The 21,934-nt window shown below is 44.6% G+C and overlaps 1 protein-coding gene and 2 long non-coding RNA genes across 6 annotated transcripts; all 3 read left to right on the forward strand.

Annotated features, from left to right (window-relative positions):
- Positions 1 to 541: 541 nt before the first annotated feature.
- LOC120648247 (GDSL esterase/lipase At2g04570-like) lies at positions 542 to 2,123 on the forward strand. Its single transcript, XM_039924979.1, has 2 exons — positions 542 to 1,050; positions 1,134 to 2,123. The coding sequence occupies exons 1-2, from the start codon at positions 661 to 663 to the stop codon at positions 1,836 to 1,838; spliced, it is 1,095 nt and encodes a 364-aa protein (XP_039780913.1). The 5' UTR covers positions 542 to 660; the 3' UTR covers positions 1,839 to 2,123.
- A 2,250-nt stretch (positions 2,124 to 4,373) lies between these two features.
- LOC120648258 lies at positions 4,374 to 6,761 on the forward strand. 4 transcript variants are annotated; one of them, XR_005664873.1, is made up of 5 exons: positions 4,374 to 4,747; positions 5,095 to 5,579; positions 5,693 to 6,074; positions 6,193 to 6,323; positions 6,600 to 6,761. It is a non-coding gene; the product is annotated as an uncharacterized LOC120648258 (long non-coding RNA). The 4 variants fall into 4 exon arrangements; XR_005664871.1 differs by having other exon boundaries at positions 4,375 to 4,747; positions 5,095 to 5,863; positions 6,006 to 6,074; XR_005664872.1 differs by lacking the exon at positions 6,600 to 6,761 and adding an exon at positions 6,438 to 6,593 and having other exon boundaries at positions 5,095 to 6,074.
- Positions 6,762 to 7,431: 670 nt separating this feature from the next.
- On the forward strand, positions 7,432 to 9,755 carry LOC120648273. Its single transcript, XR_005664874.1, has 3 exons — positions 7,432 to 7,483; positions 8,922 to 9,299; positions 9,531 to 9,755. It is a non-coding gene; the product is annotated as an uncharacterized LOC120648273 (long non-coding RNA).
- The last annotated feature ends 12,179 nt before the right edge of the window (positions 9,756 to 21,934 follow it).

The following is a 21,934-nucleotide window of genomic DNA, read 5'->3' on the forward strand; positions in this document are numbered from 1 at the left end:
AGAAGAAAAGAGCAAGAGAAATAGACAAAAGAAGAAAATAAATAGAAAAGAACAAGATTTGTTACATTCTTATCACTAATCACTAATATAGTGTAGATGTTAATTGGGAATATGCAACTTTATTTTATAGAATTAATAGCTGATCGTCTGAGCTTCTATTCATCATCATAACTCCGTCAAAGTTTTTACCAACTGCTATTTAAAATATTTATAATAAATTGACTATTTGAGAATAAGAAAAGGGAAGCATAGGCTTAGCAAAGCACGCTATATTAGGGATACCTGATATAATTTTTACATACTTTTTGAACAAAATTTCAAGTAGATGCTCTTTAACTATTTATATTGTTAAAATTAATGGTAGTCATGCTAGGGCGCGCAAAGCGCGCTAAATGTTCTAGTAGACTAACGACAAGTGGAAGGTTCCGTTCAGTTACATGCAGTCTCGTCTCCATCAGTGGTTGGCCGGAAATCCCATGCCGGCGAGTCACCAGTAGCTCGCCAAACTCTGGAGAAAGGCGATGGCAGCACATCAAGAAATTGACACCAGACACGATATCCAATCGACAGAAACTGAGCCACACTTGCTGATCTGGAGGACGAACTGCAGCTGCAGGCCATTTCCCAATCATCGATCTGTGCACGGACAACAAACACATCATGTCGACGTTGCGGCGTTCTCTGCTACCGATCATCCTCCTGCAGTTGCACACGCTCTCCGGCGGGCCGGCGGCGGCGAAGGTCCCGGCGGTGATCGTGTTCGGCGACTCGACGGTCGACACGGGCAACAACAACTACATCTCCACGGTCATCAGGAGCGACTTCGCGCCCTACGGCCGCGACCTCCGGGTGGGCGGCGGCGGCGGCGGCCAGCCCACCGGCCGGTTCTCCAACGGCCGCCTCGCCGTCGACTTCATCTCCGAGGCTTTCGGGCTGCCGCCGCTCGTGCCGGCGTACCTGGACCCCAACGCCGACATGAGCAGCCTTGCGACCGGCGCCTGCTTCGCCTCCGCCGGCGCCGGCTACGACAACGCCACCTCTGATCTTTTCGTAAGCCGCCAGCCCGCCACCGTGTGCATTTCCATGCCAGCTCCGACGCCGGTCACGATCGAGAGCTTTGGTCTGTCTCGCAGTCCGTCCTGCCGCTGTGGAAGGAGCTTGACTACTTCAAGGAGTACGCCGCCAAGCTCCGGAGCTTCCTGGGTGACGACAAGGCGGAGGAGACGCTGTCGGAGGCGCTCTACATCGTCAGCATGGGCACCAACGACTTCCTGGAGAACTACTACGCCGTGCCGTCGGGCCGCGCGGCGCAGTACGCGGCGGCGTCCGAGTACGCCGGCTACCTGCTCGGCGTCGCGGAGGCTTTCGCGCGCGCGCTGCACGCGCTGGGCGCGCGCAAGCTGGACCTCAACGGGCTCCCGCCGATGGGGTGCCTCCCGCTGGAGCGCCGCGCGGCGACGGGCGCGTGCACCGAGGAGTACAACGCCGCGGCGCGGGGCTTCAACGCGGGGCTCCGGGACCTGGTGGCGCGGCTCGACAGCGCCGGCGCCGACGACGGCGGGCTCGGCGGCGGCGCCAGGGTGGTGTACGGCGACGTGTACGGCGCCGTGGCGGAGGTGCTCGCGGACCCGGCGGCGCACGGGTTCGAGGACGTCGGGGCCGGGTGCTGCGGCGCGACGGGGCGGTTCGAGATGGGGTACATGTGCAACGCGGCGAGCCCGCTGACGTGCGCCGACGCCGGCAAGTACGCGTTCTGGGACGCCATCCACCCCACCGAGCACCTCCACCGCTTCATCGCCGACCGGAAAATGAACACCACGCTCTACGAGTTCCTCTAGTCAAACGGTGATGGAACAAGGTAGCAGGCGGATCTTGCTCGAGTGCTCGACACACACCATGAATCGTTGTCAACAACACCAAATCATCAATCCATGAATCGTCGTTCGATGTGGTTGCTCAACTATTGGTTGCATCTTGCATCTGTAAACGGACACGTGCGCGAGCGCGCGCGCGCGGCATATGTTGGTGAGTTGGACATTTTCGTTTCTTCGTGCGAAACGGTGAGATCAATGGGGTGGGGCCGTTGGGGCATGGTGCTGGTTACCTGACTCCGCTAAGCGCTATATATGCTGCGTGCAAAGTATGTTTCCACATGAACACTAACTATACACGGGAGAAAATGGTCAGTGTAAATTCCGTCTCATGGTGCCCCATTTTCTAACATTTATTTAAGAAGGCGATTGAGAGACAGAGAGTACTCACTGTTTAGTGCTAATCGGAGACCACCAAACCTCTCTGCAATGTGGGCCCCATAGCCATAGTTGATTTTTTCTGCCGCAGCCTTAACATCTTCTCCCTGCGCCCGTCCCATTTAACCCTTGTTTAGATGCATAAAATTTACATCCTAAAATTATCCCATCGAATGTCGCGGCTCATGCATAGAGTATTAAATTTAGATGAAATAAAAAACTAATTGTATAGTTTGTTTGTAAATTATGAGACGAATCTAATAAGTCTAATTAGACCATGATTAGACACTAAATTACTATAGTAACTGCTACAGTAACAATATGCTACTGACAGATTAATTAGTCTTAATAAATTCGTCTCGAAGTTTACAGACGAGTTCTGTAATAATATGCTAATGACGGATTAATTAGTCTTAATAAATTTATCTCGAAATTTATAGACGAGTTCTATAATCAATTTTATAATTAGTCTATATTTAATATTTCAAATGTATGAAAAGATTCCGGCTTAGTCTTCCTCCGTCCGCGTTCACGAGCTCCATCCACCGCCCTGACGTCAGCAAGGACCGTCCTTTTCCCACCTCTCTCCGCTCCCCTTCTTGTCCCCCTCCTCTTCTCCCTCCGTCCAGATCTACATGAAACACACTGTCGTCATTATCTTCACGTGAGCATCCCCGCCTTCTTCGTCTCCGGTGACCGCCCCCATCCCATCCTCATGCTCTATCTCCCGCAGCTTCCACCACCGGATCCGCCGACCATGCCAAACCGGCCCACCCGGGATGTCATCGTGGTGCCCCTGCGCCGACACCGCCCATCGGTTGTCCTTCCCTGCTCCAGCTAGTGGTGCCACCGCTTTCTCGCCTCACCGCCCGCTGTCTGCCTCTACCACCCGGGCAACCACTTCCCCTGAGCTCCTTCTAGGCCCAACAAATTAAGGTTGCCCGGAGCCCAACAGTTTCCACAAGGCCCAATCACACACTACAGGAAATATGAAGACTTCTGGCGGCTAATTTTATTTTCGATGGCCAAGAGCGTCGGTCCTTCTCATAGCGTAATTTTCGACGGCTGAAGGCTCTTACCGCCGAAAATTGTCTAATTTTCGGCGGCCGACGCCAAAAGTTAAGCTCCGTCAAACCCCATCGACCGCACCTACCGCTTTGTTAGGGTTGAAAACGAGACGGAAAAATCCCGTCCCGACCGACACTGTATACCGATTTTCCCGTCCAAATACCATTTCAACGGGAAATACAAAAAACCGGGAAAGAAACCGGGAAAAACCAGCGAAATCAGGAACGGAATCAGTTCACCGTTTTGCCGGTTCCCATATTTAACCGGGAATATTCCCACGATATTTTCCCATATTTGCAAGCAAATTTTTATTTCAATCCATAAATCGAACTCTATTTGGCCCAGCCCACACCAGGCACCGGGGGAACCGACGGAGTGCACTTGTGTACTGGGACTGGGAGTTATATAGCGCAGGGGTTGAACCCCTCCTAGCTACCTAATCCAGGTGGTACCAAAGCTGAGAGGTGCATGCAGTATGCCTGGCGTGGTGGCGCTTGCTTTGCTGCTGCCGTGCGCAGTGGGCCGCATGGGCCATTCATTTTATGAGTTGCTGGACACTACGCACCTCAAAAGGCCAACCATTTATACATTTCTTTTTTGTTTAATTGTTTCTTCCTTTTCTTCTTTTGACTGTGCCTACATGAACTGGTCACCTTTTTTCTTGAACTCATTCATCCGAGCAAGCTGAGGTGTTGTTGAATGGTTCAACTGGTTATACGATGTTGGTGTTTCCGATTTGAATTATGGTTTCCCGATCATTACCGACATGTTACCGATCGAAATATATGTTTTCGGAATGCCGTAATCCCGATTTCGTTTTCCGCATTCCCATTCCCGTTCCCGCATAAAAAATATGGTAACAGAAATGGTCGGGTTTCCCGGCGGTTCCCGACCGTTTTGATCCGTACGCTTCGTCACACTCAAAAAAATCCACAGATCCCAGCCCGCGCCGCAGGGCCGCCGCCCGCCGCCCGCGCTGCCCGGCCTCCCGCTCTGTCCGGCCTCCCGCGCCGCCCGGCCGCCGGCCGCGCCACGCCTGCGCCCGCCGCGCCTTCGCCGAGCCGCGGGGAGGAGGAAGGGGAGCAGTGCGAGCGGGGAGGAGGAGGAGATGGACCGGGCGGCGCCGGTGAGGAGCTCCCACACCTCCATGGCCGACCTGCTCGCGTGGCCGCAGCCGCAGGGCCAGGGCCCCGCCCCCGCCACGCCGTCGCCGCTGCGCCGCCACGACCAGATAGCACTCCCCCGTCTTCTCTTTCCTCCTCAGTCTCTCCCTCCACGAGTCGCTGCATCTTCCCCGTGGCATGCCGCGCTCGATTGACCCACTGAGCTCGCCTCGCTCCCTTGCGCGCAGCCGTCGGAGGTGATCAGGAAGGTGGTCTTCGGGGGCCGCCGCCGCCGCCGCGAAGCCCGCGCGGACTGCCCCCCGCCAGGTGCCGTAATCTGTGCTGAGCTTTTGTTTGGATCGGCATTTCTGCTTGATTTTGTGTGGTTGCGTGCTACATTTGTCTAGAAGCGCTTGGATCCTGCGATTCCTGTCACTCTGTGCTAGAGATTTTATAGGAACGATTCTAGAGATTTTAGTGTGTTGCTAGCTTCCTTAATAATTGTTTGATTCAAAAAGATAATGGGTTTTGCTTCCTACAGCTCTTTTAGAATAGTTACAAATCATAATTACCAGGATTAGTGGTGTTATTTTGTACAAAAGATTTTGGTAAATATCCTAGAACATAGATCTCTTTCTTGGAAATCTATTCAATTACTCAATTCATCGCTGCAGCAACTGGACCCAGAATGAACACCATGATCCTCGTCCATGCATTTCCCGCGCCGCCGCCCGCCGCCCGGAGCCGCGCCGCCGACCGCCGCCGGTAGCAGGAGAAGCGCGAGGGTGAGGCCATGAAGCTGCTCAGGGAGCAGCAGATGCAGTGGACCGCCAAGGAGCTCCCGGCCGCAGTACCTCAAGTTCAGGTAGGAGGCCAAGGGCGTGCCACGACGGTGTGCAGATCCCGGTGCGATGCGGCTCGGTGGCGATCCGCCGACCCTCGGGAGTGGTGGTGGGGTGCAGGGAGAAGCCTTGTTGTCCTTCCCTTTCTTTTCCCCAGATCTGTCGCACATCTTGAAGTTTCTCTTCATTTTTCTTTGGCAAGCAGATCCATGAAACATACTACCTCATCGATGCACCAGGCGGAACCGCGGTGAGCCTTCCGCAAGAGGGCAAGGGGTTCGAGTCTGATTAAAAAATTATATTGTACTTCATTGGAGGTAATATTGTACTTTATTGGCACTAATATTGTACTTCGTTTTTGCAATTTTACTTGTCCATTTAGGCAATAACACTGTACTTTTCCCTAACAATTTTGCCTAACATTTCCTAGATGATGCCTGCAAGCTATCAAATATGCATTTGCTATGATTTCATGGGTCATGAACAATATGTAATTGGGGTGGTCTAGTTCTAAATATAGGTAATTTAACTCCGGAGAGCCTTGCTCCGGAGAGCAGAAGCGCACGAAAAGCTTGAGCACTATGATGAAAGCCTATTGCTGGTTAGACTCCCCCCTCCCCCCGCGCCTGCCTGCGCGCGCTAAAACAAACAAAGTTAACTCATATGTATCTTTGTGATCCTTTGCTGTGAAAGTTGAATGCAACAGTTGTACTAATTTCCAAATTTTTTTATCTTCCTGACAGGTTGTCATTTGTCCCCATAGTGGCCTTTTTTCATGGCATGGTTGGTTCATTATCTGTAATAGAAGCATGGTTGGTTCATTATCAAGCATATAATTTTTCTTCATGAATATTGCTACAGTTGCTGACACATGATAACCTTTTGTTATCTTGCACACTAATGATGACCACCTTTTTTCTTTTTTGTAAGGTGCATACGCTACTCGTAAGTGGAGTGATGGATGTACACATGTTCTTGCGGATGAATCATGTTGGTTGACACCCGAGCTCCTCGATGCAGTTACGAGAAAGAAGCAGATTGTGTTGGGAGAATGGTTTAAGGTACTTGCTTCCTCCTATGGCCATACTTCCTATATGCTCCAGCTCCAGTTTTTCTTTTCTAAAAAACAGATCAGTTAATTGTTATTTTCCATGTGGGTGACTTATGTGAACTAGCTGGTTGCACGGCAAAAAGAATCATTGTCATACAGATGATCCTGAAGAGGTCATGGGTTTTGATTGTTGAAGATTGAACACCTAGTTAACTTTGTGCCATATAAACCATTCTTATATTGCGTGTCTCAAGCTTAGTTCTGTACTATTTTTTATCTGTTTCAGGCAATGGCTGAAAAGAACATACACACAGAAATCCCTTCTTGTACACAGTACGTTGTTGTAACTTGTTGTATGTGATTGTTGAGGTGATGTTGTAACTTGTATGTGATTGTACGATGCTGTATAATTTTTCTGTGATTTTTTCTATATTTTTGGTGCTTTATATGATTTTTTTACTTATTTATTTTTTAATTTAAAAATAATTAATTTCTGCTGTTTTACTGTAGCCACCGAAAATTAGTCACTGTTTTCGACGGTATTACTGTAGCCGACGAAAATTAAGTTATTTTCGGCGGCTGGACCCTGGCTGTCGAAAATTAACTTATTTTGGGGGTATGTCTCGAAAATAAGCTTATTTTCTGTGCTTTTCCAACGGCGGCCGTAAACCGTCGAAAATAAGGAAAAGCCGCCGAAAATAGCTTATTTTCGGCGGGAAAGCCTTATTTTCGGCAGTTTTTGGCCGTCGCAAGTTGTCTGGTTTCCGTAGTGACTCCAAAAGACTAGTATGATAGGAGAAGGGTGGCTCTCCCTTTTAAGGTGGTTTTTTCCTCCCAAGTTAAGTAAGGTGAGATTATTCAAAGGCTCACACGGTCGCCACCCAACTACAATAGGACCAGCTGGGCTCTTTCCTTGTTGCGTCTTTACCAACGGGTAATAGTAGAGATGTCCTCATCATTCTCACCTTCTTTAAGTGGGCCCAGCTTTGATACCAAATGATGCATCCGCCTAGGTTGGGTTGGCCGAGGCCTAACAAATTAAAGTTGCCCGAGGCCTAACAGTTCCCACAAGGAAAAGGCCCAATCACTCCAAAAGACTAGTCTGATAAGGTGATAAGGGAAGGGTGGCTCTTTCTTTTAAGGTGGTTTCCTCTTCCCAAGTTAAGCAAGGTAGAATTATTCAAAGGCTCACATGGTCACCATTCGACTACAACTGGGCCAGCTGGGTCTTTTTCTTGTTGCGTCTTTGCCAGCGGGTAATAGTGGAGGATGTCCTCATCAACTAGTACATCATATACAAAGCCGAACAATATTGGGGAATTCGGCTAATGGAGGGATTCCGCTTACTCATGCTAGCACTACGATGCCACATCCTACCACATCCTACCGCCACATACACTACACCTATTAATACTTTTACGTCTGGTTCAGGACCACATATTTCACATACTTTGCCGAACCCTGTATCGTATCCACCTTATCGGACCACTATGCCACCAATTAACAATGGAGTTCCTTTTTCGGAGCCGATGCATCAATCTTTGGCTAATGAGGTAGAAAGAAATAATGTTGTAGCCAAAATACAAAGGGTTGTGAGAGAAACTTTCGGTTTAGAATCTAAAGTTAAAGCTATAACCTATCATAAACCGTACCCTGATAACTACGAATACATTCCATATCCTCTAGGGTATAAAATTCCTGATTTTGTTAAGTTCACCGGTACAGACAATAGAACCACATTAGAGCATGTGGGTCAATTTATTATACAATGTGATGAGGCTACCAGCAGTAGTAGTGTTTTGAGAATAAGATTGTTTCCTATGTCTCTATCTGGTGCTGAATTTACTTGGTTTACTTCATTGCCTTCCAACTCAATTCATACTTGGCAAGAATTGGAAAAGAAATTTCATGATTATTTCTATGCCGGTGAAACCGAGTCTCAATTTCACACCTTACATCGGTTAAGCAAAACCCAATGAACCTGTTACTGAATATATTAGAAGATTTAGGGACACTAGAAACCGATGTTTTGGTTTAACACTTTCTGATAAAGATCTAGCTGATCTAGCTTGTGATGGTTTGCTTGATGTTCATAAAGACAAGCTAGAGGGACATGATTTTAGCGATGTCAACCAAGTTTTACAGAAAGCTCTGGCTAATGAAAGTCGAGTTAAGGATAAGAAGTCTCATCATCCTGTTTTGCGTGCTTGGGTCCGATTCTAATAATTCGGACGATGAGGACAAAGATGTTTATGTTTCTGAATTCGTATGGTCATCCACAAACAAATCTAGCACTTGTGATTCCCTCAAGCCGATTTCTAAAAATCGGCAAGAAGAGCGTAGGTTGGCTTTTGATCCGGCTAAGTGTGATAAAATATTTGATGAGTTGTTGAAAGCCAGAAAGATTAAATTATATCATGTTATGCCACTGCTTCATGATTTGAAGAAAAAAGCATATTGTAAATGGCATAACTTGTTTTCTCATGTGACGAATGACTGCAATGTTTTTCGTCGGCATATACAAGCGGCTATTGATGAGGGACATTTGGCTTTCAAAAGTATGCAAATTGATCAATAACCGTTAACGATGAATATTATTGACTTGTAGGGTGCAAAGTTTCTAGTTCGGCCACATCAAGCCGAATCTACCAAAGAGAAGAGCGTAATCATCAGAATAGAGAAGCTGGAGCCCTTGACGAAGGTCAGTGTGAAGCCGATGCAGAAGGCATCGAGGCTCGGGGAGGCAAGGCCAGACCAAAGCAGAGGGGTCTGCGAGGGCTGGACTATCTGGTGTCTATCACCGGACTGTCCGGTGCTTGTCACCGGACTGTTCGGTGATTCCAGAGAGCATGGAGGTGGCTCCAAGATCGAAGGAAAAAGCAAGCCGAGTTTTGCAGAGTTCTTGGCTAAGTACAAGAAGGAAGGAGTTGCTAGAAAGAAAGGGAATAACTGAACAATGATGCAGCTTCGAGAACTTCACATGCGGGTAATGTGCAATCAAGTTCGATGAATAATTCTCCTATGGCAGCATATTATCCCTTAGGGCCGACTTCATCCTGGTCTTGGCCATACGTTTACTATTGTCCACCTTCTCCTTATGCTAATATGTGGTTGCATCCAAATTTTCGATATCCTACTTCATCCTTGTTATGAAGTATTGCAACGATCAGTTCATGATAATCTAGTCAAGGATGCACCTATTGTTCCAAATGTGCAGGTAAAGGAGAGCACGCAAGGATCTGAATGTCTACGGCCGAAGTGGTGTCCTTCAGGCATATCTCACACTCAGAAGAGAAGGCTTCAACGTTTGCGTCAACAAGAGTCAATGGAGCAGAAAGAGAAGGTGATGCCAGTGGAGAAGGTGCGCGTTACTAAGCAAGTTTGGAGACCAAAAGCAGGTTGAATATATTGCACAGAAGTGTGCCCGTCAATATTGAGGGAAGGTGGGAGTATAAAGCTGTATGCACATGGTCTTTATATGCCTTGAGCAAATCCACACTCCAAGACGTGGGGTACTTTAATCTATTATATTAATAAGAGAAGGTTAAAATAAGTCGAAAGAAGGCACCACATTCGCCGAGAGAGTTTAGAAATTTCCACGTTAATCTAAAAAAGAGAAGATTTACACTGTTGGATTTTATGAAGATCTAACGGTCTAGATCAACTCAACAGTCCATGTCAAATATAATTAGAAAATAGCTATTTTCGAATTTAAAAAAATTTAGGACATGACCAAAGAGTTCATGCCGAATAGGATAACATGGACATGGATTCTATATTTCCCTTCCCCAATCACACACGTACAGCACCTCCATGCATCATGTCCTCTACGTCGCTCACATTATTAAATAGATGCAAGCTCAATTTTAGATAATGAGACACCCGGTCTAGATAGATGCAAGCAAATAAATCCAAGAATTAGCAACATAATTATTGATGAAAAGAAGTTCAATCCAATAAAGAACAAGATCTCGATAGGGTTGGACGGTTGGCTAGGCCGCAATCCGCAGATGAGAAAAATCAATTTGGACAAGAAGTAATTAAATTGAGTCATGAGAACTTCGTTTAGGCAGGAAACAACTCGATCCTGCGGATGAGGAGCTCGATTTGAGTGCTGCAGCTTCCATCCTAAGGCTATGTTTAGATTCCAAAAAAAATTAGGACCTGCAGTAATTTCGAATGTTTAACAACTAATTAGAAGTATTAAATGTGGATAACTAATAAAACTCATTCCATAACCCCGAGTGTAATTGTGAGATGAATCTTTTAAGTCTAATTGGAATATGATTAGATAATATTGTGCTACAGTAAACAACCTCTAATGACAGATTAATTAGGCTTAATAGATTTGTCTCGCAATTTCCCGTCCATCTGTGTAATTAATTTTATAATTAGATCATGTTTAGTCCTTCTACTTTCGGTTGAAAATTGCTACAGTGAATTTCGTCTAAATTTTTCCAGCATCTAAACACAACCTAATTTGTTTTATTTGCTATGCGTACAGAAACTGATCAGCCTGACTAGCAATTCGACAAAAATAAGAGGCACGACTTGCATATGCCAGTATTGGGGCCTATGGAATTGTGGTTCAAATATTCGCCCTACATATATCGATCTGCACCATATTAAATTATTTCAACTTAGGCATTCAGCGGGTTTGTTCTCTGATGCTGTGGAGTGCGCAAAACTATATGTTGAACTATTCAAATAGCAAGAAGCTAGCAGCGCGCATTACGAATAGAAAGGCACCAATGTGGTTGAGCCCGTATCCATAATAGACGAAAGCACGATACCCTCCATGCGCCACGCTGAACCATACACACGTGTGATATTCTTGATGCGTAGGCAAAGCATTAATTTCCATTAATATGAAGAAAAAATTAACCTTTCTAAGTATAATAATTAATTATTTATCTATTATCAAATGTAATAGTGTTAAAGGAGACACAACGTGGTCTAAACTAACTAGAAGAGTTCACGTTGAATTCAATGAAGATGCAATATTCTAAATTACCCAAAGTCCGTATTACCAAAACAGAGCCCGTAGCAAATACAAAGTTCGCATAAGAATCCATATTTCCATTAGTGTCTTGACTTATACCGTGTTTTAAAATATTACATATTCCATAATTTATACATAACTTGTGTGGGTAAAAGATAAAGAAGGAGCAAAGTAGATCGGATAAAAAACTAGAAAAAGAGAGAAGAGAAAAGAAAGATAGAAAAAATGACAAAAGTGAGGGGAAAAAAAGAAAAGATAAATTGTTGGCTTATTCTATTATTATATTACTACTATGTTACTTCATATAAAATTATTTTATTATAAAATCATATTATAAATTGTAGGAGAATAATAAAATTTATTTGTACGGAATCATAAGCTAGGAGCACTTTGCATATTTAACATCTTCCATGTATTCATGAAAATATAGAAGTAGTTTTACCAAACGTTTTCCAAGCTCCATCTCCATTAGAGAAGTTGTTCCATCAACGGAGCTACAACCGGAGTCGTTTCAGCCATAGCCGAAGTCCTGCCAAACTAGCCCTAAGTTGATAGTCTGCATCAAAATAATTCAATCCAATTGGTGTTGTTTCTCCTCTTCGCTTAGGAAAAAACAGCAAGAGACACAATCTAAACTCAGCAAGTGAGTCGAACTAAACAAGGAACTACTCCGTTAGGTGCATCGGATGTGAAATACACTAATTGATTTCAAATATGTGGAGAAAAAAACGGAAGATGGAGAAATCAATCGAAATTGCTCAAGGAAATGGAAGTCAAAAGAAAAGAGTTAGAAACAACAACGAAGACATGTCTGGAACTATACATTGCCGAGCTGACAAAAGTATGAAGTTGACCAATTATGCAATCAGTCAGATGGGCTAAAAATAAATAAAAAAATCTACATAAATGGGGAAAATAGCAATAGGTTTCACTGAATAAAAATTAATATATAGATATATAGTAATATAGCATATATATATAAGTTTTGTATGGACAAGTGAAATTGAATAAAAAATAATATATTTTGACCAAAGCCAGCAAAGAGGCCCAATCTTTTTCTAAATATTTTATCATTATTTTTAATTTGCTTCCACAATAAGCAAGACCTAAGTCTACTAGAAGCTACTTAGGTATTCAACTAGGTTTGAGATCTTTTTGCTAAAGAATAATAAAATATTGCAAGGTACAAATCGAGATCAAACATCTATTCAACGTGGCCCAATATTAAATATGATTCTCAAATTGATATTTTGCATATTAAAGTATTAAAATATGCAAACGTGGTATAGAAATAAATGATTGATATAAACTTCTATGCATAGAAAGGTACATGTAATATTAAACGAGGGCGAAAGATAGGTAAATAAAATAGCAAATACATCTTTTCTATTAAGGTAAAAATACAAAAATAATTCAATAAAAAACTAGCTACCCGTGGCTATAAATTCGGAATTAGAAGAATATAAGGAAATTAGGAATTAACCAAAGAGTTCATGTTGGATACAATTATTAAATATATAAAGTCATAATTATAAAAATAATAAAATTAGAATTATTAGCATTAGCACTTGATATAAAAGAGTTACTATTAGCAAAATCGCTAAATTTAAAATTAAATATATAAGAAAATTAGCAGTTCACCAAAGGGTCCTTATCGAATATAACTAATAAATATATAAGTGCAAGAATTAAAATATATAAAACAATTAGTAGTTAGTTTGTATAATGATTAAGAATCACTAAATAAATAGTTTAGGTGAAATGCAAATAATAAATTCTAAATTTGAATTATAAACGGGACTACAAGTTCTCAAACATCTCATGTTCAATTAATTAATAAATAGCTAAATTTAGAATTTCAATTAATAAACTTAGTAGTTAATTTGTATATAAATTTTAAACAAAGTGTTAAAAGAAGCCATCACATTCGCCAAGACGATTTAAAAATTACCATATTAACTAAAAAAAGAAAAAAATTATGAGTTAGCCACGAAGAACCTTAGCCGAATAGTAGCATATTCTACATAATTGGAAGATAGAAAAGTTGCTAAGAAGTGATTTTGATATGGAGAATGATGAGCGGATGAGAGTGTCTAAACATGAAAAACACATAGATAACTAGCCTAACAAAATTAGAAGCATAGCGATGACTGCATGGTGGTGCATCGATATCATAGCCACGACATAATATTAGCCCTATCACCAAGTTGATGATTGCTCTAACATGGATTGCATTGTCTCTATTACCAAAGCATGACGATCGTCACTAGCGACACCAAGAAAAACTGAGATAGTGATGTTTTGCTACGTAATATTGTCATTTGATGATGACCGAGAGCTAAAAATATTTATAAGAGGAGAAGGCACGATAGATGATAAAACCATTATGGAGCGATGAAGCGAGATGTAGAACAAAGCAACTTGAAAATTGATGTTTGAGATGCACGCCCGTTGATAGCAAGCCAAATGTAGTGTTCAAAAGTAATAGCGTGCACCATCAGTGATGCATCTTCGGTTACCATAGTATAGCGGGCAAAGGTTTTTGGAATCATTATGGAGATAACTATACCTAAGATAATATGAGAGCATGCATTACGAGGCTATATCAACAGGTGATTGGAGGATAATGAAAAGAAATTATATTATACTTTTATTGGTATCTAGACTAAACCACTTACCAAAATCTTCTTCTACAAATTTTGGAGTAATTTATTTATCATGCACCATAACTAGAACATTCAAGAAAAATCATACATCACAAGTATTTTTTAAAAGTAATATTGTTGTCAAAATAAAATATATAAATATTTAGTTACTCCAGTAAATACCCAAAAGATGTATTTCTATATAAAGCATTCATTTTTCTAAATTATAATCCAAAAACACACCACAAAATATAATAAAAATAATAATGATGTACCTGTGTGTCTGGACCATGATCATTAGAACAAGACAATCACAAGGATACAACTAAACAAAACTATTTACATTCAACTTTTCTATTGTAAAAAAATCTAAAAGTTTAGAGGAAAAACTAGATACCTGCGCAAATTGCGCGGGGCACCTTGCTAGTTTATCAAAGGGCAAGGAGGAGCATGCGTGCTTTGCCGCAACCCAGAGAGAAAAGAGCTGATTCCCATTAGATGAGCGGCACACGAAAGACAACAGAGTATCTAGCTTAACCTCAGTAGAGAGGATGGCATACTCTGAGACAAGCAAAAGGGTTTCTGCATGATGATATGCAAAATTCTCGGACGAAACTAGTGTTTGTTCGATAAAGAAGCTTAGAGGATAGAAAGCTTTGGTACAAACTTCTGGCTTCTGCCTAAAGCACGCAACCAACTAAAGTACGAAAACACAACATCGATATAAGAAGTAGCGTTAATCAATCCGAAAACTAGATCGCCACCCATGTGCCCGGAAAAAAAAATGCCGTGGCTGTCCGCCCCAAGAGCCACAACCCCGCAGCAACCAACGACTGAACCTCCTCTCGCTGGAGTATAGCCTAGCTCGAAAGCCAAATGCAAGCATTAACACATAATTCGTGTTCATCTGTTATAATCAGCTTCAGGGATGATGATTAGCCCAATCATGTTCACTTCAGATGGACCGGGATAGATAAAAACTCATTATGAGGGAATGCATAATCTTACGACAGATATTACTTCATTAATTAGTTTGTAATTAAGTTGTAGTCTTGGCAGTTTGCATGTCTGGCTTTCCTCTTCATCGAAGCAAGCATCCATCCACACCAAAACTGCAAAACCTGACTTTATTCTCACTCCATCGTCACAAGATAGCATGTTTAAATACGAACGCGGAACACCACCCAATGTGCCTGTTGCTTATTACACTGAGTAAAATGAGGCCGATGAGAAATGGCGAGGGGTTTGGCGGTGGCAATCTGACGGAAAAACAAAGGTAACAAGATTTAATGCTTCTTGTCTCCCTTTTGCTCATACAAATAAATACAGTAGTGTATTCTGAGGCTGCATAACGCTATTATTCTTGGGCTTGCCTATAAGGGCCCCGTGAAGATAAGGGTTATGGTACCGATTTTTGGCACTAGAAAATATGCTATGTTTCCCCCTGTAAAGGCCGTCTATGTGATCTTAAGCATTTTTTTCCATTTCTTTATTTTCATGCAAGCATGCATGCACCATACCACCCCTGATGGGTGGGGGCATGGATTACATTAAGAGTAAAACAAATAGGTGATTTCAAGGAAGTCATTATCATTTTCTTTCACTACTACATGCATAACTTGTAATATATGCCGATTCGAAACATCCCATCAGCGTCGAGACTCAAACTGAGATAGCCTTGATTGTCATTGTCGTTTCCAAATTAAGTGTAGAATAAGTTATCACTTGCGATTCAAAATACTCTAGACCATTAGGAAAAAGAATTTCTTTGTACCTAGGGGGCTACCACACAGGGCACATCGTTTTTTTAGGTGAAATACATGCGCATGTATTTTAGTGATCGAAACCATGGACCTAAAGCCTCATGTGTTCCTTATTCTCCACTACAATGTGTAGTCATGCATAAGAATATCTGGGATGCTATTGCTTTGTATTAACATTTCTAAATTTTGTCATAGATATTTGAGTGTCCAAATTATCTCAGATGAAAACATTACGAATTACAAAGTTTTAGAGCTCCTTGAGAACCACAACTTTGGTATAGAACATGTCTCCATCCAATATCGTTTATATGTTTAAAACAAACCATATGTCTAAGCATATAAACAAATTAATCGGAAAGTATGTCTTTAATCTCGGTTGAGCTCTATAATTTTGATATAAAAGTATGTCTTTAGTTGATTTCATATGAAAGAGTTATGAATTTATTCATTAAAACAATTATTTTACATGCGGTTCTAACTAAACCACGTATCACTGCCGGGTGAAGCCATAAAACGGCAGTGAAGGCCATTGATGGTAGCGATGACCTGAGGGTTCATCACCGCCGGTTCATAACACAAAATGGCAGTGCCGTGGAGTATCACTTTCTTTCTTTTTTGACCAGTAGTAATACCATTATCACTGGTAGTTACCAGCAGTATAATGTCCTAACAAGGATGACTAATTCTACAGTACTGTTTATATGATAACTAGAGTAATTTTAACCCAGATATAATATGATTATATAGAGGAAAAAGACTCATTAAGTTATTAATACCCTTACTCAGCTAACAATGCGCGCGATGATGTCCACAAAAACTAGCAACGACGTGGTACTACTAGCGAGTGAAACGAGAACGCGGATTTACTGTTGGATGGGTTAAAAAAATTTGACCGACGACGTGGATGGCGTGAATGGCCAGGAAGGGCCGCGGATTGCTTGTTGTTTAATATGCACGTAGCATTCACTAGTCCTAAATTGATTTTCAGCGAGGGCTTGGAGCACGTCCAAGAGGTGTGGGACGAGTGGGAGATCCAGTGCCTGATCCTGTTGAGCCTCTCCCTCCAAGTCTTCCTTTATCTCACAGCAGATCTGCGGAGGCGCAGCGCGTCGCGCACGCTGACGATGGTCCTGTGGCTAGCGTACCTGTCAGCCGACACGGTGGCCGTCTTTGCGCTGGGCCACCTTGCGGTGCACGCGCAGGGGCCGGGCCACGAGCTCATGTTCTTCTGGGCGCCGTTCGTGCTTGTCCACCTGGGCGGGCAAGACAACATCACGGCCCTCTCCAAGCAGGACAACGAGTTATGGCCGAGGCATCTGTTAAACCTGGTCACCCAGGCTGCAGTTGCCGGGTACGTGGTGTCCAAGTCGTCCTGGCCGGATGCCCGGCTCAGGGCTGCCATGGTGCTCATGTTCCTCTCTGGATTCCTCAAGTACGCCGGCCGCACCTTCTGCCTTTACTCAGCCAGTCCAAGGAGTCTCGGGGATCAATCCCGTGTTAGTTTGTGGGGGACGATAGAGGAGCTGCGGAAAGAGCGAGAAAAGCCGCGGAAGCGAGAAAAGCTGCGGAAAGAGCAAGAAAAGCTGCGGAAAGAGCAAGAAAAGATAGAGCAAACGATATCGATAGAGCTGCGGAAAAGCTCTATCAATAGTTTGACGATAGAAAATCTGCAGAAAGAGCGAGAAAAGCTGTGGAAAGAGCGAGAAAAGCTGCAGCAAGAGGGGTGGGGGACGATAGAGGAGCTGCGGAAAGAGCGAGAAGAGCGAGAAAAGCTGCGGAAAAAGCAAGAAAAGCTGCTGAAAGAGCAAGAAAAGATAGAGCAAACGATATCGATAGAGCTGCGGAAAAGCTCTATCGATAGTTTGACGATAGAAAAGCTACAGAAAGACCGAGAAAAGCTGTGGAAAGAGCGAGAAAAGCTGCAGAAAGAGCGAGAAAAGCTGCAGCAAGAGGGAACGATACTCGAAAGAAGATTTGAAAATATGTTCATTGCTGACAAGCTCTGGGAATTTATCATATATAAAAAGGACTTGGTACATAGTGCTGACGACATTATGTCAGTGGATGCCCCCGTCAATGATGTGAAGATCATCGCATTGGCGCCGTTCCTTCCGGACACGCTGGAGAAATATAAGAATAGACCAGACCGGTGGATGGCCTACCAGTACGTGGCCGCATGTCTGGTACAATCCTACCAATGCCTATACACCAAAGCATCATCGATTCCGAATATTTGGAGTCAATTTGAGAGTCAATTTCTTGATCATGTTCTTGGTACACCAATGGAGGCGCCGATGGCCATCCTCTTTGTTCTGACATACACCCTCTTCCATTCCATCTCAGCCCTGATAGCCCTAGTGCTCTTTTTGATTGCTGAAAAGGAGGGCCGCCATAGTAAAGTAGATGTCACCGTGTCCTATATATTGTTTGCAGGAGCCATAGTCCTAGATCTGCTGCCTTTCATTACGTCCATTTTTTCCTATGCGAGAAGACCTTTTCGTCCGGGAACAGCAGAGGACTGTGAAAAGATGTGTTCCTTGGGCTGCGTCCAGCCTCCAGGCTGGCGGCGCACAACAAAACAGTGGTCAGAACAGCTAGCACAGTACAGCATGCTAACGAGGTACACCAGCAGTATGCCATCCTTGGTGAAATGGATCGGTGCACACTTGGGTGCTAGCTGGTGCCTCGAGCTCTTTGAATTAACACGCACACGTGTTACTGATGATCTCAAGCTGGTCGTCCTTGACAAGTTATTCTTGGAAGCAGAGAGGAAAATGTGGGACATTGCCAGCTCCCGTGGTGAGCGAGCACTTGTCAAGGTCTTTCCAGAATCTGAAAGGTCAGACTGTGCACTACACAAGAGCATCAGCAGCAAGGTTGATTTCCCCACAAGCGTGCTCATCTGGCACATTGCAACGGACATCTGCTACTTCGTCACTGAGGACAATGACACTGAACCTGCAGAAATTAAGAAGAAGAAGAATAGTAGAGAGCTATCACATTATATCATGTACCTTGTGTTCAAGTGTGATGTGATGCTTACAAGCAGCTCCAGGCTTGTACATCAGAAAGCTCATGAAGGACTCGCATACCTCTTGTCAGCTGGCCAACAGTCTACACAGATCAAGAAGGAAGCTGTCATCCAGGTGTTTGAGGGCATGAAGAAAGAAAAACAGCAGCAACGCTCATCGCTGGGGATGGCTGAAGGCAACAAGAATGAAGAATCGGCCAACAACAATGCTGCTGCTGCCTCCATCTCCAGTCAGATCGAGGAACTTTTGCGGAGTACTGAGGAAGCCTCCACCTCCCGTCAGATCGAGGAACTTTTGCGGAGTACTGAGGAAGCACTTTACTCTCCAGTGCTGACTGATGCCCGTGAGGTGGCCCAGAAGCTGATTGACATTAATGGCGAAGCTCAGCGCTGGCAACTAATCTTGGAGGTATGGCTGGAGATGCTTTTCTACACAGCGCCTCGTTGCGGTGCCGCTTTCCACTACGAGCATCTCAGCACAGGTGGGGAGTTCATCTCCCATGTCCTGCTTCTCATGCGTGAGCTAGGCCCTTTTCTGCCAAAGCCTGGTTCTTAACGAGGTACGCCATCCTCTGAGCCTTGGCAGATTGACCTCGAAGACAATCCTATTATATATCTGTCATATGTGCATCCAGCATTTACCAACTATTGTGTAAGAATACTTGTAATAAATTTCCCAATTTCTATCGCTTGTAGCGAAGGAATAAACATGGGACATTTGTTTGTTGTGATTCCAAACATCAAATTGAAGATGTGAAGTGTGTAATGACTTTATGTAATATATGTTAAAAAACTCGTGGCTCGGTAGCTCGCTCGGCTCGGCTCAGTAGTGGCTCGGCTCGGCTCGACTCGTAGAAAAATATAAACGAGCCAAGCCAGAGTTTTGGCTCGGTCTTTTATCGAGCCGGCTCGAGCCGGCTCGCAAGCCGCTCGCGAGCCGAAACGAGCCAAGGCTCAAATCTAAAGCCGGCCCAAGTGCAACGTGCAAGTGCTCAACGGGCAACGGGCCAACGGCCCAGTTTGGACTCGATGAAACCCTAAACTCCCTCTCCGACTCTCCCAGGGACTCCCACTCTCCCACTCGGCCACTCCCTTCCCTTCCCTTCGTGGCGGCTCGTTGCCTCCGCCTCCCCCGACCTCATCGCGCCCCCCGTTGCCTCGCCTGTCCGCCCGTCCCAGCCTCCCAGGCCGCGCCCGACCCGCCCCTCCGACCACCTGCCTCCAGGATCTAGCCCCTACGGCCCTACCCGCCCGGCGCAGGCAGGCAGCGCCACGCCGCCGGCGCCCCTGCGCGCCTCGCACAGGTCGCGGCCGGGGCCCGGGGCCATACGACGGGGGCAGGTGGACCAGGTGGGGGCACGGCCTGCCGGCTAGCTAGCTTGCTAGGTGGTGCTAGGTGGGGGCACGGCCGCACGGGCGTGTGATCCAGATCCAGTGACAGCGGGTGTGCCGTGTGCGTGGAACGCGCGAGAGGCGACAGGCGACGGTGGTGCGCCGGCGCCCGGCGGCCCGCGCGCGGGGACAGCGACACGGAGGAACGCGCGCGCAGGGGAGCCACGGCCCGGGGGCCGGCGCCTCTGCCGCTCTGCGCCCTCGCGGCCTCGCCCCTCGCGGACATGGAGGAAGACCCTGAACACGTTCCAGTTGCGCCACCACCGCCGCGAAGCTCTGAATCACGATCCAAGCGCATGAGAACTCGGATCCAAGTGCGGAGGGTGATTCCAGGCAACCGTGACCACCCATCATCTGCTGCAACTCCTTCAGCAACTCCTTCTGGTGATGGATCTGTATCTGTAGATAAGGTATTTGTTCGTTCTGTGCATCTAGTGTTCTATTGCTAGTTTTGATTGATATGTTATTGTGCAAGTTTTGCTCGATCTATTATACATAGCCACGTAGGCATGTAGATAGTAGTGCAATAGAAAATTGAAATGCGTTGTTAGCTCTTACTGTATGCAGTAGTGCATTATTCAGTTTTATGTCTTATGGTTAGCAGGTGGCATTAGAGGTTTTGTCTGAGGAGGAGGAGGAGGAGGATGAGGAAGAGAACAGCTTTGACCATGACGATGAATTATCTGTTAGCCTACCTTCAGCTGATGGTGTCACTATAACTCAAGAGGGGGATGGTGATGAGGTGTCAAAGGCAGAGAAGGGAAAGAGAGGAGCAAAGAGATCGAAGGCTGGTGTTCAATTATCTCCTTCCAAGAGCAAGGCAAGTAGAGTAAAGCGGGCTGATTGCTGGAAGTATTTTAAGTTGATCAGTGTTGCATCAAAAAAAGAGTTTGGGGTCCAAATAACAAAGGCCAAGTGCAAGTTCTGTTCCAAAAGCTATGTGTACCATCAAGGGGGGGGGCAACATCACAGCTGAATCGACACCTAACCAAGTGCACACAATATTTGAACAAGTTGGCTAAGGCTACGGCTAATCTTGCTCAAGGTACACTAACATTCTCTCCGGATGGCAGTTCTATTGTTGTTAATCCTACTGAATATGATCATGATCACACTAGACTTTTGATTGCTAAGATGATAATTGTCCATGAGTATTCATTTAGGATGGTAGAACATAAATGGTTTAATGTCTTGATGAAATGGATGAACAGCAACTATGAATCTATTGGTAGGAAGACCATTAAGAATGAATGTATGAAGGTTTATGAGTCTGAGAAAGAACTGCTCAAAAAGAGTCTGAGAGAGGCTGAATCGATAAGTTTAACTACTGATTTGTGGACATCTAATCAAAATATTCAGTACATGTGTTTAGTGGCACATTATATTGATGCTGATTGGGTCTTGCAATGTTGTGTCCTGAATTTTATGGAGTTGGATCCTCCCCACACTGGGATTGTAATAGCTCAAGCTGTTTTTGAGTGTATGGTGGAATGGAAAATAGAGGATAAGGTGATGACTATAACTCTTGATAATGCCTCAAACAATGATACTGCTATCACAAATTTGAAGGCAAAGCTTCTTGCTAGAAGGAACACAAACTTTGACTCCATTTATTTTCATGTTCGTTGTGCTGCCCATATAGTCAATTTGGTTGTTAATGATGGGCTGCAGCCACTAGAGTCTTTGATAAGTGATCTTAGAAATACAGTGAAGTTCTTTAAGAGGTCTCCAGCCCGTATGTACAAGTTTGTGCAAGTTTGCAACCAATATGCTATCAAAGTAGGAAAA

This window comes from Panicum virgatum, chromosome 1K, assembly GCF_016808335.1.
Source record: "Panicum virgatum strain AP13 chromosome 1K, P.virgatum_v5, whole genome shotgun sequence".
NCBI classification, from domain to species: Eukaryota; Viridiplantae; Streptophyta; class Magnoliopsida; order Poales; family Poaceae; genus Panicum; species Panicum virgatum.

Excerpts from the sequence above, each read along its gene's own strand:
- LOC120648247 (XM_039924979.1), top strand. The coding sequence starts at position 661 with ATGTCGACGTTGCGGCGTTCTCTGCTACCGATCATCCTCCTGCAGTTG. Across the intron at positions 1,051-1,133 it reads ACGCCACCTCTGATCTTTTC|TCCGTCCTGCCGCTGTGGAA; the intron begins GTAAGCCGCCAG and ends TCTGTCTCGCAG.